Here is a 14,323-nt window from a genome sequence, read left to right as displayed (position 1 = left end):
AATGTCAATAGACAAAGGATGACTAAAGGCAGACTGGTCAAAAGCCAAGAGCTGCTAGACGTTGGTTAGACTGGTGAGAGATGCGGAGAGTCGAGTCTTTGAAGAAAAGAAACAAACAAGACCCGTGTCCCAAAGGGAATGAAGGTGATGAGGATAGTGATGTGGCTGTTGCATTGCAGGAGAATTGGAGATCTTGAGAACTGAAGGTGTGTGAAGGTCTGAAAGAAGTTGATGAGAGTAAGGAACCTAGCCCTATGTTGGTACTTGGAGTGTGGCCGTCTCTGGCGCGAGATCTCCCATCCCAACTCGGTTTGGTTAGCTCAAGTTTTGTAGCAAACTACCTTGTAAGTCAAATCTTCGGACAACGCCCCGTTTAAAAAACTGACCCTCACTGTACTGGGCCCTGCTGGAATCTACTGGAACTTGCAACTTCACATCGGGAAGCAACATAGTTTGTGTAAATATATTTTGAAAGATTTTTTTTTGAAGATGTGGTTCAAAGTACACGTGGCCAGAATGTGTGAAGTTTGTGTAAGGAGCGGTTTTATAATGGGCAGCTCTGTATAAATCAGTGCTCTGATGATTAAGTGTGCCCAAAACTAATTCAAAGCTGCTCTTCAAAAGGGTTATGTTAAGACAGCTGGTGTTTCATTCAGACAGTGGCCCCTTTCTCTCGGGGCGACTCTGTGCTGCAGAAAAACAAATTTAAACAATCTATTGTGCGGCTATTTAAAGCATAAGTTTTGTTTAAACACAGGTAGCAATTTCTCTCTCTCTCTCTCTACTTGGAGACACTGGCTCGTGTTGGGGTACTGGTTCTACAAGAACTGGCAGTCAGCCCTTCAGTACCTTGCCCACATGTCATGTGTGAGCCGAGTGACGTTGACAGGCTCTTTGGCCATAGCGGGCATCACAGCCAAAGCATCTGGCTGGATGTTCTTGCAACGGTCAGAAAGACTTGCATTTATACAGCGCCTTTCACAACCACCGGACGTCCCAAAGCACTTTACAGCCAATCAAGTACTTTTTTGAAGTGTAGTCACTGTGGTAATGTGGGAAATGTGGCAGCCAATTTGCGCACAGCAAGCTCCCACAAACAGCAATGTGATAATGACTAAATAATCTATTTTTTTTTGTGATGTTGATGGAGGTATAAATATTGGCCAGGACACCGAGGATAATCCCCCTGTTCTTATTCGAAACAGTGCCATGGGATATTTATTTTACATCCACCTGAGAGAGCAGACGGGGCCTCGGTTTAACGTCTCATCCGAAAGATGGCACCTCTGACAGTGCAGCACTCCCTCAGTATTGGCAATGGAGTGTCAGCCTAGATTTTTGTGCTCAAGCCCCTGGAGTGAGACTTGAACCCACAACCTTCTGACTCAGAAGAGGGCGCTACCCACTGAGCCACAGCTGACACCCACCAATGATCTCATGGACAGGAGCAGATCCCACCCTCCCATCCCACCCCACCCAACCTCCACAACCATTGGCAGCAGAACCATGAAGACCTAAGCAAGTTTCTCCTTACCTCTGGTTAACAAGGATGTCGGTGTGCCAGACTGTAACTCTGCTGGGATCACAAAGCTCGATGGCGAGGGCCCTCTCCGGAGTTTGGCCTGTGGAGACGAGGGAGACTTCGAAATGTCCGTACCTTTAATCTTTGCTGTCAGATTCAATGGCTGAGAGGCTTCCTCCTAAAGGCAAGGGGATTAAAAGGAAAGATTAGATTTACCACCCAAGGCACAGGTTCGTCCACGGATATACTGGAATTGAGGAACGTTGGAGAGTCTATCAAAAAACAACCTTCTCAACACTCAAAAAAAAAACTCACCGACTTTGCTGACGTCCCCAAAATCAGAACCGAATTCTACTCAATTTCACCATAATTAGAATCACTCTACCAGTGAGCTTACACTTAAACAGAGGACCATCGGTAACTAAACTACAACAAATGGGCCAACTGCAGTAGGGCATGCTGGGTATGGCTGGGATGAGGGAGCATGGATAATGAAGGTGAAGAACACAATGAGTAGTGTTGACATTCAAAATCTTACTTGGGATTAACCCGGTGGTAATGGAGTTGGGGGCTGGGCCGAGGGTAGCCTCAAAGTAAGGTCACTCAAATTAGAAGCACAACAGTTCCGACACATGATCATCACTCAGCCAATACATTTAGGACAGAAGTGGCACATTAGCCACGATCTAATTGAATGGTGGCGCAGGCTTGAGGGGCTGAATGGCCTATTCCTAAGCTCATCCTTTGCTCCTATGCGTCAGCGTACATTATGTGCTGAAGCCCCACTCCAGAGACTCTATGTGCACACTTTCACTGCTGCATTGTCGGAGGCGCCGTCTCCTGGATGAGACGTTAAACCCAAACATTCCTCTGCCAGTTCAGGTAAATGTGAAAGATCCCACGGCACTATTCGAAGACGGGCAGGGGAATCCTCCTGGCCAAATGTATTCTTCAAACAACATCACCAAATTCGAATTATCTGGTCATTTAGAACATAAGAAATAGGAGCAGGAGTAGGCTATACGGCCCCTCGAGCCTGCTCCGCCATTTAATACGATTATGACTGACCTGATCATGGACTCAGGTCCACTTACTTCACTGCCCGCTCCCCATAACTCCTTATTGGTTAAGAAACTGTCTATTTCTGTCTTAAATTTATTCAATGTCCCAGCTTCCACAGCTATCTGAGACAGCGAATTCCACAGATTTACAACCCTCAGAGAGAGGAAATTCCTCCTCATCTCGGTTTTAAATGGGCGGCTCCTTATTCTAAGATTATGCCCCCTAGTTCTAGTCTCCCCCATCAGGGGAAACATCTCCTCTGCATCCATCTTGTCGAGCCCCCTCATAATCTTATATGTTTCGATAAGATCACCTCTCATTGCTGTTTCTAGGACTTGCTGTGCGCAAATTGGCTGTCACATTTGCCTGCATATCAAGAGTGACTACACTTCAGAAAGTAATTCATTGGTTTTGAAGCACTTTGAGACATCCGGAGGGTGTGAAAGGCGTTATAATAAATCCAAGCACTCTTTCCTTGACAGTTATCTGTGATGACGTGAAATGAAAGTGTGAGGAAGCAGTTAGACCCTTTGATCATTTTCCTTCGTGATGTACAAAACACATGAACCCAATGCAAAGCCACAGTTTAAAGTACGGAATGAATAACAACTTGTATTTATATAGCGCCTTTAACGTAGTGAAACGTACCAAGGCGCTTCACAGGGGTATTATGAGATAAAAAATTGACACCGAGCCACATAAGAAGAAACATTTCAAGGACACCCTCAAACATCCCACCGACACCTGGGAGTCCCTGGCCAAGAGAAGGAAGAGCATCCGGGAGGACGCTGAGCACCTCGAGTCTCATCACCGAGAGCATGCAGAAACCAAGTCCAGGCAGCGGAAGGAGCGTGCGGCAAACCAGACTCCCCACCCACCCTTTCCTCCAATGACTGCCTGTCCCACCTGTGACAGAGACTGTAATTCCCTTATTGGACTGTTCCGTCACCTGAGAACTCACTTTTAGAGTGGAAGCAACTCCATTTCGAGGGACTGCCTATGATGATGATAAGGAGAAACTAGGGCAGGTGACCAAATGCTTGGTCAAAGAGGTAGGTTTTAAGGAGCATCTTGAAGGAAGAAAGAGAGGTAGAGAGGTGGAGAGGCTTAGGGAGGGAGTTCCAGAGCTTGGGGCCTAGGCAACAGAAGACATGGCCACCAATAGTTGAGTGATTATAATCAGGGATGCTCAAGAGGGCAGAATTAGAGGATTGCAGACATCTCAGAGGGTTGTGGGGCTGGAGGAGGTTACAGAGATAGGGAGGGGCGAGGCCATGATTTGAAAATTAGAATTTTGAAATGGAGGTATTACTTGAACACAAATAAAGTACAAAGTAACCTTGTGTTTCTGTTTAAATATCTAGAGACTAAAGCAATTTACTCACATGGATTATAGATCCCATTATATTTCTGATCCTAAAGGAAATCAAGGCTTCAACTGAACAATTTTGCCAGAGGCACTGATCCGGTGTGAAGGATTGTCTTTGTTGAGAAACGAATCCACAGCCCCACAGTACAGATCAGTGTCAGATGGAAATATCAATGAATTATTTTTGAAGTGTCGTGACCATTATGAAGAAACACTGGACAGCCATTCTAACGCAGCAATGTCCCAACATCCAACGATGAGAAGAGCGGCTATTTATTATATTTACTGCCTGGTGGAGGGCTTCGGGCCAGGTCAACAGGAGAAGACTCGACTCTTCCGGAGTCCTTACCGTCTACCTGAACAGGGATCCTGATTTAGTATTTCATCTAAAGGATGGGGCAAAGGCACGGGGAGAAGAATGAGGAGTAGGAATACCAGATTTGGAGTGTGGGAAGAAGGAGCTGGATTTCGCTCATTTGTGGCCAATGGGTGGTTAATCGAGCTAGATTGTCTGCAAACTCCAGGCTTCCTCACTTTTCTTGATGCACCAAGACGTTTGGCACGCGTGGCTAACCATCACTGCCAATTGTTCTACCCCAGACCTTTCCAGCCCTTTGGCCGATAATAGGAATGTTCTGGCCAATATTTATCCGTCAACCAGTATCACCAAAACAGAGTACCTGCTCATCATCACCTTGCTTTTATCGGGAGCTAGCTGCCCGGTTTCCTACATTACATCAGTGACTACACTTCGAAAACACTCGCATTGGCTGTAAAGCGCTTTGGGACGTCCTGTGGTTGTGAAAGGTGCTTTCTTTCAGAAGGCCATGCCTTCTGTTGCCTCAGCCCCAAGCTCTGGCATTCCCTGCCTAAACCTTTCTACACCCCCCTGAACTCTCCTTCTTCCTTCAAGACGCTCCTTAAAACCTAGCTTTTGGTCACCTGCCCTAATTTCTCCTTATGCGGCTCGGTGTCAAATTTTTAAATCTCATGATACTCCTGTGAGGCGCCCTGGGATGTTTCACTACGTTAAAGTCGCTATATAAATACAAGTGGGCGTGGTTGTTTTTCTTTCTGGCATGAAAGCGCTTTGGGGATGTCCTGTGGTCATGAAAGGCGCTATACAAATGCAAGTATTCTATTTTTCTTTCTGGCACGATTCCGTGAAGCCCTTTGGGATGTTTTACCCTGTTAAAAGGCACTATATGAACACAAGGGAGAGGAGTAATCAGGAATGATTTTTTAAACACATTTTTAAATGACATCTTTACGAACTCCAGGGAAGAATTTCCCATGATCCCACTTCAGGCACAGCGTGGATAAGCCAGTGGACTCACCTGTGTATGAGCCGGGCTTGGGCCTGGGGTCCTCCTGGCTACTGGAGGAGTTGGCATCAACTGCAGACCGTAGTCACCTGTGGGGGAGAGGGGAGGGGGGAGGGGGAAGGGGGGAGGGGAGGGGGAGAGGGGAGGGAATTCAATCAAATTTATAAAAATGACATCATTACGTTTCTTGGCATGAATAAACAAGCAACTGAGATACCTGACTAATGATCACTAATTATACAAACTACAAACAAATATTTAAGTTTCTGCCCTTCCTTCACTCCAACTTTCTCCCCCTTTCGAAGGTGCAAGCTTAGGGTGACCATACCTCCCCTGTATTCCGGGGACAGTCCCCCGGGTGAGGTGTCACCGCGTGTCACCGAGCAAACAATGTTCCCGGTTCATGAAACCCACCCCCGAATAGACTAGAGGCAAAAAAAAAACCCCGTTTCTGCCTGCCCCCGGCCCGGGGCAATTGATCATCAGTCGGCCCTGCCACCTGTCCCCACTCGGAAAGGCCTCTGCGCCCAGTTACCGCCAGAGGAGATAATGGGCCTTAAAAGGAGGGGGCAATTTCCCCCCCCCCCCCCACAAATGTTTAGATAAATCCATCAGGAAGGGCATTGGAATTAAGATAGATGGGGTAAGCATGATGGACCAAATGACCTCCATACTGTTATCATTTCTGGCACACAAGGGGTCACATTGCAGTCAATGATACCGTTCATTTTTTTTTGGGCGCGCGGCCCAAACGATCACGCATGCGTGTCTTTTCCTATTGAAAACCCGCGAGCCGGCTGCATGGGAGATCCCGAGCTCTGCGTGGCCACACGGCTGTGCAGAGTAAAGGAAACATTGACTGTAGTCCCCATGCGAAGCCCTACATGATGCGAGTGGGAACCGGAGATTAAGGAGTGGGTCTGCTCCCTGTACGATTCTCAGTCCGTTCATTTTACACTAGATTTTACAAATGAGTGCACTCAGTGCAAAGTTCTGTGCTCCCTATGCCCAAGTCCTAATTATTTATGTATACACAAAATAATCTGCATTTATATAGTGCCCTTTCACAGTAAAACGTCCAGAGGCAGTTTGCGGGAGCATTATCAGCTGAAAATTGACACTGTGACAAAGGACTGGTGACCAAAAGCTTGGTCAAAGGAGGAGGTTTTAAGGAGTGACTTAAAGGAGGAGAGCGAGAAGTGAAGTGGCAGGAGAGGCTTAGGGAGGGAGTCGCAGAGCTCCGGGCCCAGGCATCAGTGGTGGGACCAAGGGTGAGGGTGTTGCGCAAGAGGACACAGTTGGAGGAATGCAGTCTCAGAAGGTTGTAGGGTTGGACCAAGAACCCAAGTGGAGCCAGCACTCACGCCTGGGGCACACCACTTCTAACCCTTCGCCCACCCAAGCAACAGCCATTTACCCTAACTCCTTGTTTGCTGTCAGTCAGCCAACTTTGCACTGATGCTGCTTCTCCTCTTAGGCAGTCCCTCGTGTCGAGGATGACTTGCTTCAAAGCCAAAAAGTTCACAGGTGTTTCAATGAAGAACCTAATATTCCAGATTCCGAACTACATGTTGAAGGGTGGAAGATGTCTGTGCGTGGGGTGACCGTTGCACACCAGCCACCACACGGGCTTGGCAGAGCTAGGTCTTGGTCCAGTGGCAAGGAGTAACCAGGACGACTGGAGACCAGCTCTGTTGCACGGACCCAGTGCGCGCACACATATCGCAGTGTGGGCTGGCCACTGCTGCCCCCTGGGCCCCGATCATGTCCCTCTATAATCTCTCGCCTCTCCAGGGCCCCGATCACGTCGCTCATGTGCCCCGAGCTCTCTCCGTTCCTCTGCCCCGATCATTCGCTGCACCCCTGCTGTACCTGGGCCCCACCGAAGTTCCTGCCCACTCTCCAATCGACGACCTGGGATTTGGTGACATCACCCTGTCGCCCTCCTCGAAGCCGTCGTCGTCCTCCTGGAATGGCTCGCGCTGTACCTTGAAGTGACCACACCTCCACTCATACCCCCGAACATGATCTCCAACATGGCCTTTTCTGGAACATTCTCTCAAGATATCTTAAATCATTGTGATATAAGCTGCATTGTTTATGACTCCCTCTCGAATAACCAGAGTCTTCGGCAAGAGAACTATTTGTATTCTTGCAGAGAGAAGCTTCTTCGAGAAACTCTACTGTACAGAATGAGGCACGAGGGCACTGGGACTTCACATTACTTCAGTCTGTGTACTATGCTGGAGTCAAGTTACTGCAGCCAAGGTGATCAGGGTGAAGTAAAGGACGCAGCACATACATTATAACGGAGTTCTGCTGCTAGAGCCAGACCTCCAAGCAACTTGACGTGTCTTCATTGTATTCTGCGGCGAGTGTCTCACCTCCTGACTCCCCAAAGCCTTTCCACCATCTACACGGCACAAGTCCGGAGTGTGATGGAATACTCTCCACTTGCCTGGGTGAGTGCAGCTCCAACAACACTCACGAAACTCAACACCATCCAGGACAAAGCAGCCCGCTTGATCGGCACCCCATCCACCACCTTCAACATTCACTCCCTCCACCACCTAGGAGGACAAAGGAAGCAGGCGCATGGGAACACCACCACCTCCACGTTCCCCTCCAAGTCACACTGACTTGGAACTATATCGTCCGTTCCCTCATCGTCGCTGGGTCAAAAATCCTGGAACTCCCTCCCTAACAGCACTGTGGGAGTACCTTCACCACACGGACTGCAGCGGTTCAAGAAGGCGGCTCACCACCACCTTCTCAAGGGGCAATTAGGGATGGGCAAGAAATGCCGGCCTTGCCAGCGACGCACGCATTCAGTGAATGAACATTTTTTTAAAAGCGCGGCCCCACGAGACTGAAGGGAACATACTTGGCTTACAGGAAAGTCCTGGTTGCATTTGAAGTCCAAGCTGGGGGTCGCTTGTGACTGGCAGAGTCTGCGGACTGTGAGGAAATGCTGGGATCATCACAAAGGGCAGGTTGACTTGCTACAAAAGAAACAGAAAGTAGACAATCCAACTCATAAAATAGAGTCCGGTCATGATCAACAGTAGCAAAACAAGACTTGCAATCCCTGTACAATGTTGCTCAATTCTACTGACATTCAGGTGAATGGTACTAAATATTTCATCACAGTTCAACAAGTCTTTGGTTCCTTCTGCGCTCTGACCTAGAATTGTGCATCATTGCCCCCACGCCTCGGGCAATGAATTGTGCTCACCGCCCCCCCCCCCCCCCAAATAAGTCAACCTGTCTCTTACTAAAGCACTCAGGTTAGAGAGCTATAAGCAGCCTACTTCACCGGCACCTCTCTAGAGGTGCCTTGGTCATGGCAAGCGAGCCCCAGGAGTGCAGAGAAAACACTTCAAGGACACTCTCAAAGCCTCCCTGAAAAAATTTAACATCCCCACCGACTCTTGGGAATTTCTGGCTCATTACCACTCAAAGTGGAGGAGAAGCGTTCAGGAAGGCCCCGAACAGCTCGAGTCTCTTCGCTAGCAGCATGTGGTACCAAGCACAAACAGTGGAAGGAGCGCACGACAACCCAAGCACCCCACCCACCCGTCCCTCCAACCACCATCTGCCCCACCTGTGACAGAGTCTGTAGGTACTGCACTGGTCGCATCGGTCACCTTGGAACTCATCTTAGTGTGAAAGCGAGTCATCCTCGAGGGACTGCCGTAAAAGAAGAGGAGACGGCAAAACTGGCATCAGAATCGCACGTCGTCATATCGAAACCAACAGGAGAGGGGCAGGGGACCAGGTCCGCTAGACGGTCCCCCGCAAAGCCGGCTAGACATCCTCAACAAACTCGAAGCCTTGAGGCAACCCCTTTACCAAGTGTCACTCGCACTTCTTGATCGCACCAAGTGCAGAACTAAAAAAACACAGCAACTGTCCGCACAGTGGTTTTAGAGTCGGCTGCAATGATTTTAGCCCATTGCCACGTTAATCTGAAGATTTGCCTGATGCTCAAGCAGGGGCTAATTGACCCATTACATAAAACAGTCAGGCCACCCCACCCCACGCACGTTTAAAGCCAGCCTTACAGGCAGCAGCTGAACGATCAGCACCAAAATTCCATCCTACGTCAAATGGTCCACGAGAACAAGAGCAAACGGAAACTTGGTGCTATAATCATGAAAAGTACATGGAGGGAGTTCCAAGTGATGGCACAGGAGTAGGCAAGTGCATGTGGCGTGTGCAAGGGGGAAGCGCGTGTGGCGCGTGCATGGGGGAGCGTGTGTGCGTGTGCGTGGGGGAGGCGCGTGCAGCGTGTGCGTGGGGGAGGCGTGTGTGACGTGTGCGTAGGGGAGCGTGTGTGCGTGTGCGTGGGGGAGGCGTGTGCGACGTGTGCGTGGGGGAGGCGTGTGCGACGTGTGCGTGGGGGAGGCGTGTGCGATGTGTGCGTGGGGGAGCGTGTGTGCGTGTGCGTGGGGGAGGCGTGTGCGACGTGTGCGTGGGGGAGGCGCGTGCGACGTGTGCGTGGGGGAGGCGCGTGCGACGTGTGCGTGGGGGAGGCGCGTGCAGCGTGTGCGTGGGGGAGGCGTGTGCGACGTGTGCGTGGGGGAGGCGTGTGCGACGTGTGCGTGGGGGAGGCGTGTGCGACGTGTGCGTGGGGGAGGCGCGTGCGACGTGTGCGTGGGGGAGGCGTGTGCAACATGTGCGTGTGGGAGGCGTGTGCGACGTGTGCGTGTGGGAGGGGGAGGCGTGTGCGACGCGTGCGTGGGGGAGGCGTGTGCGACGTGTGCGTGGGGGAGGCGTGTGCGACGTGTGCGTGGGGGAGGCGTGTGCGACGTGTGCGTGGGGGAGGCGTGCGTGACGTGTGCGTGGGGGAGGCGCGTGCGACGTGTGCGTGGGGGAGGCGCGTGCAGCGTGTGGGAAGTGTGTGCACGTTCACAGCTCAGCCCAGCTTCAGGGATTACATCGAACAGTAAGTGTCTTACCTGGATCTGTTGTTGGAGCAGGTTAATTTTGTGCTGCTGCTGGATGAGTTGCTGCTGCTGCCTCGCTATCTGTCAACATTAGAAATGAGCAAAGGTTTTAATTTGCAGCAGCATGGGAAGAGCTTAACATCACCGATCAGGGTGGTTACGTAGGGCTGAGCTTTGAGAGGAAGCAGTGTGTTCAAGGTCCGTTGCTTTCGCTGCCATGGTAGCTTCGCTCACTTCCCATTTCTGCGCTTGACTCCTCATCTATTCAGGATTGGACGACCAGCACAGCTCTTTACTAAGAATTCTGATCATATAATCACTAGAGATTAGAAATCTCTATAAAAGTTGCCTTGAGGAAAAAAAAAACTTGCATTTCCATAGCGCCTTTCATGACCTCAAAAAAGTTCTTTACAGCCAATTAAGTACTTTTATTTTTTAGCCTCGTCACTGTTGGAAACGCGGCAGCCAATTTGCGCACAGCAAGCTCCCACAAGCAACAATGGCCAGATAGTCTGTTTTAGTGATGTTGATTGAGGGATAAATTCTGACCTAGGACACCGGGCAGAATGCCCCAGCTCTTCTTCGAAATAGCGCCGTGGGATCTTTTCCATCCACCTGAGGGGCTAGACGGAGCCTCGGTTTAATGGCTTCACCTGAAAGACGGCACCTCCGACAGCGCAACGCTCCCTCAGCGTTGCCCTGGAGTGTCAACCTAGATTATTTGTTCACATCTCTGGAGTGGTGCTTGAACCTACGACCTACTGACTCAGAGGCGAGAGCGCTGCCCACTGAGCCAAGGCTGACCGAAAGAGCTGTTTGCTGGAGCCTACAGTGTGGTGTCGATGCGACAGTTTGATGCTTTTGCTTGCGTCAATGTTTCCTAAGGCTGTGCAGGACACAGAGGAACTGTTTTGTGCTGGTCCTGCCTGACAGCCTTAGTGATTTTGGAATTGGGGAGGGGGGAGAATTGGTGGAAGAAAGACTATTTTCAAATGAGTGATTTATGCACGAAAATTCGATTAGGGCACATGATGAGATTTTGTACAACAGCAATGTTTTGGAAAGAAGGGAACGAGAGAGTAGATATTAATGAAAATGAAAGAGAATTGTACACAGCGGTTCACAAGAAAACGCCCCCTATTCTTTAGGTCATTATCCAGAGAGAAAAACATGAAAACAACAAAAATAGCAGTAATTATATCTTCTGTAAGTCTAAAAGAATTATTATTGTACAAAGCTCTCATCTTAATTTAATGGTAGGGCCTGATTTGCATTCGAAAGCTGGGTTTCCCCACCCACAGCCAGACGGACAGATGGAGAGGCTGGCTGTGGGCGACTAAGCCTGCCGCACTAGGCCGCAAAGATGGAGTGGGGGCAGGAGGATGATGGGGGGTGGGGGGGGGGGAATGAACGGCCCGTCTCCAGGGAGCGGGTTGGCTGCCTGTCCTTTGTCCCGCTTCTGTTAAACTGGAAGTGGGCGGGTTGGGATTCAGATTTGTAACACATTAACTTCCCACCCGACCCCAACCCACACAGTGTGTGTGTGTGAGAGTGTGAGTGCGAGTGGAAGAGCGAGTGTGTAAGAGCGAGCGAGCGAGAGTGTGATTGTGTAAGAGCGAGCGAGAGTGTGATTGTGTAAGAGCGAGCGAGAGTGTGAGTGTGTAAGAGCGAGAGAGAGAGTGGGTGTGTAAGAGTGAGCGAGAGAGTGAGTGTGTAAGAGCGAGCAAGAGTGTGAGTGTGTAAGAGCGAGCGAGAGAGTGATTGTGTAAGAGCGAGCGAGAGTGTGAGTGTGTAAGAGCGAGCGAGAGAGTGATTGTGTAAGAGCGAGCGAGAGTGTGAGTGTGTAAGAGCGAGAGAGAGAGTGGGTGTGTAAGAGTGAGCGAGAGAGTGAGTGTGTAAGAGCGAGCGAGAGAGTGAGTGTGTAAGAGCGAGTGAATGAGTGTGTTTAAGGGAGAGTGAGAGAGTGCGTGTAAGAGACAGTGAGAGTGAGTGTGTAAGAGAGTGAATGTGTGAGTGTGAGTATGTGAAAGAAAATATGTAAATGAGTATGAGAGAGAATGAGAAAGATAGAAAAGAGAAATAGAGAAAAGAGAAATCGAGGGAATGCATGAAGAGAGAGAGAGAGAGAGAGAGAGAGAGAGCGAGAGCGAGAGCGAAAGGAAGATAAGAGAGTGCAAGTGAGATTGGCTGAGTTTCAGCCTGTTCCTAGATGCAGTATATCAGTTCGGCTCAGTTGGTAATATTCTCAACCCACTAAAACTGGGCTGACACAGGAGAGCAGCACTCATTGTTGGAGGTGCTGCCCATCAGAGGAGGTATTAGACCAGAGCTCACCTCATGGTTGAGATGGACGTTGCGAAGATGTGGCAATGTTTGAAGAGGAGCAGGAATTCGCCTGGCCAGCGCCCCTTCCTCAACCAAAGACAAAATAAATTGGCCATTCCGTTCATTGCTGCTCATGGGTTAAATAATGCTCACCAAATGATTGTCGATAGAACAGCACAAGGACACATGATGGGCCGGAGGATAACAGCTGGTTCACTGAGCATGTCTCATGCAGCCATGACCTTCCCAAAAGTCACCACACTTCAAAGAAATGAATGATTGCGAGGCCAGTTTGGGATATTTCGGAGAGATGTGTTGAGATGCTATATAAATACAAATGTTCTTTTCTTTCCAGTCCAGTGACCCCTGCCCTCCCCTCCCCCCCAAAAATATTGCAAAGAACATTCAATCTTTGATGTGAGTAATATCTGTGCCAATTGGAACTTTTATTGAGGCCACGCTGATCTCCCATTTCGGCCTTGTTCCCCTTAGTCGCCTACCTGCTCCTGCTGCTGTCTGGCCAGCTCCATCTGTTGCTGCTGCTTCTCGAACAACATGGCCGCCATGTTCTTCTGCTCCGCGTGAGCCGTTAGCAGCTGCTCGCGGAGACTGGACAGCTGGTTTATCATCACCAACAGCTGCAGCTCCTTCTCTGCCAGGCTCTCTGCCGTTCCTGGCCCGTCACAAAGGACACAAAACACCAAATTATTCCAGGTCTTAAAAAAACCCAGCACAACCGGGACCACGCAACCTCCCTGCGACATCCTTAATGAACAAACTGCTGTGGGAGACATGGACTATGTACAGTAGACACCTCAAGTCGCTGGAGAAATACAACCAACGATGTCTCCGCAAGATCCTGCAAATCCCCTTGGGAGGAGAGACGCACCAACGTTAGCGTCCACGACCAGGCCAACATCCCCAGCATCGAAGCACTGACCACACTCGATCAACTCCGCTGGGCAGGCCACATTGTTCGCATGCCAGACACGAGATTCCCAAAGCAAGCGCTCTACTCTGAACTCCTTCATGGCAAACGAGCCAAAGGTGGGCAGAGGAAACGTTTCAAGGATACCCTCAAAGCCTCCTTGATAAGCAACATCCCCACCAACACCTGGGAGTCCCTGCCCAAAGTCAAGTGGAGGAAGTGCATCCGGGAGGGCACTGTGCACCTCGAGTCTCATCGCTGAGATCGTGCAGAAAACAAGCGCAGGCAGCGGAAAGAGCGTGCGGCAAACCAGTCCCACCCACCCTTTCCCACAACGACTATCTGTCCCACCTGTGGCAGGGACGGTGGTTCCCGTATTGGACTGTTCAGCCACCTAAGGACTCATTTTAAGAGTGGAAGCAAGTCTTCCTCGATTCCGAGGGACTACCTGTGATGATATGACGACGACTGTGGACAGTTGCCCGTTCAAAGTCACATTGGTGTCATCGGTTCCAAGCGCAGTACACTTAGAACGATATGTGTGCGCACTAGGCCCGTGCAGCAGAGCTGGTCTCCAGTTGTCTTGGTTAACCCTTGCCACTGGACCAAGACCGAGCTCTGTCAAGCCCGTGTGGTGGCTGGTGTGCAACGGCCACCCCACGTTAAAAATATCCACCCACAGGTATCTTCCACCCTTCAACATGTAGTTCGGGACCTGGAATATTAGGTCCTTCATTGAAACACCTGTGAACTCATCCCTTTTTTGCATGGAAGCAAGTCATCCTCGATACGAGGGACCGCCTATGATGATGATGAGGCCAACCCTCAAGTATTGCCCTGGAT

General features: G+C 50.0%; 1 protein-coding gene across 5 annotated transcripts in view; it reads right to left on the bottom strand.

The window, feature by feature from the left end:
- Nucleotides 1-14,323, bottom strand: part of LOC139228058 (transcription factor SOX-13-like) — a 193,893-nt gene that overhangs the window by 29,030 nt on the left and 150,540 nt on the right. For all 5 annotated transcript variants that reach the window (XM_070859212.1, XM_070859215.1, XM_070859214.1 and 2 more), the window contains 5 exons: nt 13,053-13,225; nt 10,240-10,308; nt 8,163-8,280; nt 5,291-5,367; nt 1,535-1,700 (listed from right to left, as the gene is read on the bottom strand). In XM_070859212.1, coding sequence (XP_070715313.1) covers nt 1,535-1,700; nt 5,291-5,367; nt 8,163-8,280; nt 10,240-10,308; nt 13,053-13,225 — 603 coding nt within the window. The remainder of the gene's footprint in view (nt 1-1,534; nt 1,701-5,290; nt 5,368-8,162; nt 8,281-10,239; nt 10,309-13,052; nt 13,226-14,323) is intronic.

The sequence above is a fragment of the Pristiophorus japonicus genome, chromosome 17 (assembly GCF_044704955.1).
Source record: "Pristiophorus japonicus isolate sPriJap1 chromosome 17, sPriJap1.hap1, whole genome shotgun sequence".
Taxonomy (NCBI): Eukaryota; Metazoa; Chordata; class Chondrichthyes; family Pristiophoridae; genus Pristiophorus; species Pristiophorus japonicus.
The sequence above is the reverse complement of the archived record's forward strand: the minus strand, read 5'-3'. Positions and strand labels throughout refer to the sequence as shown.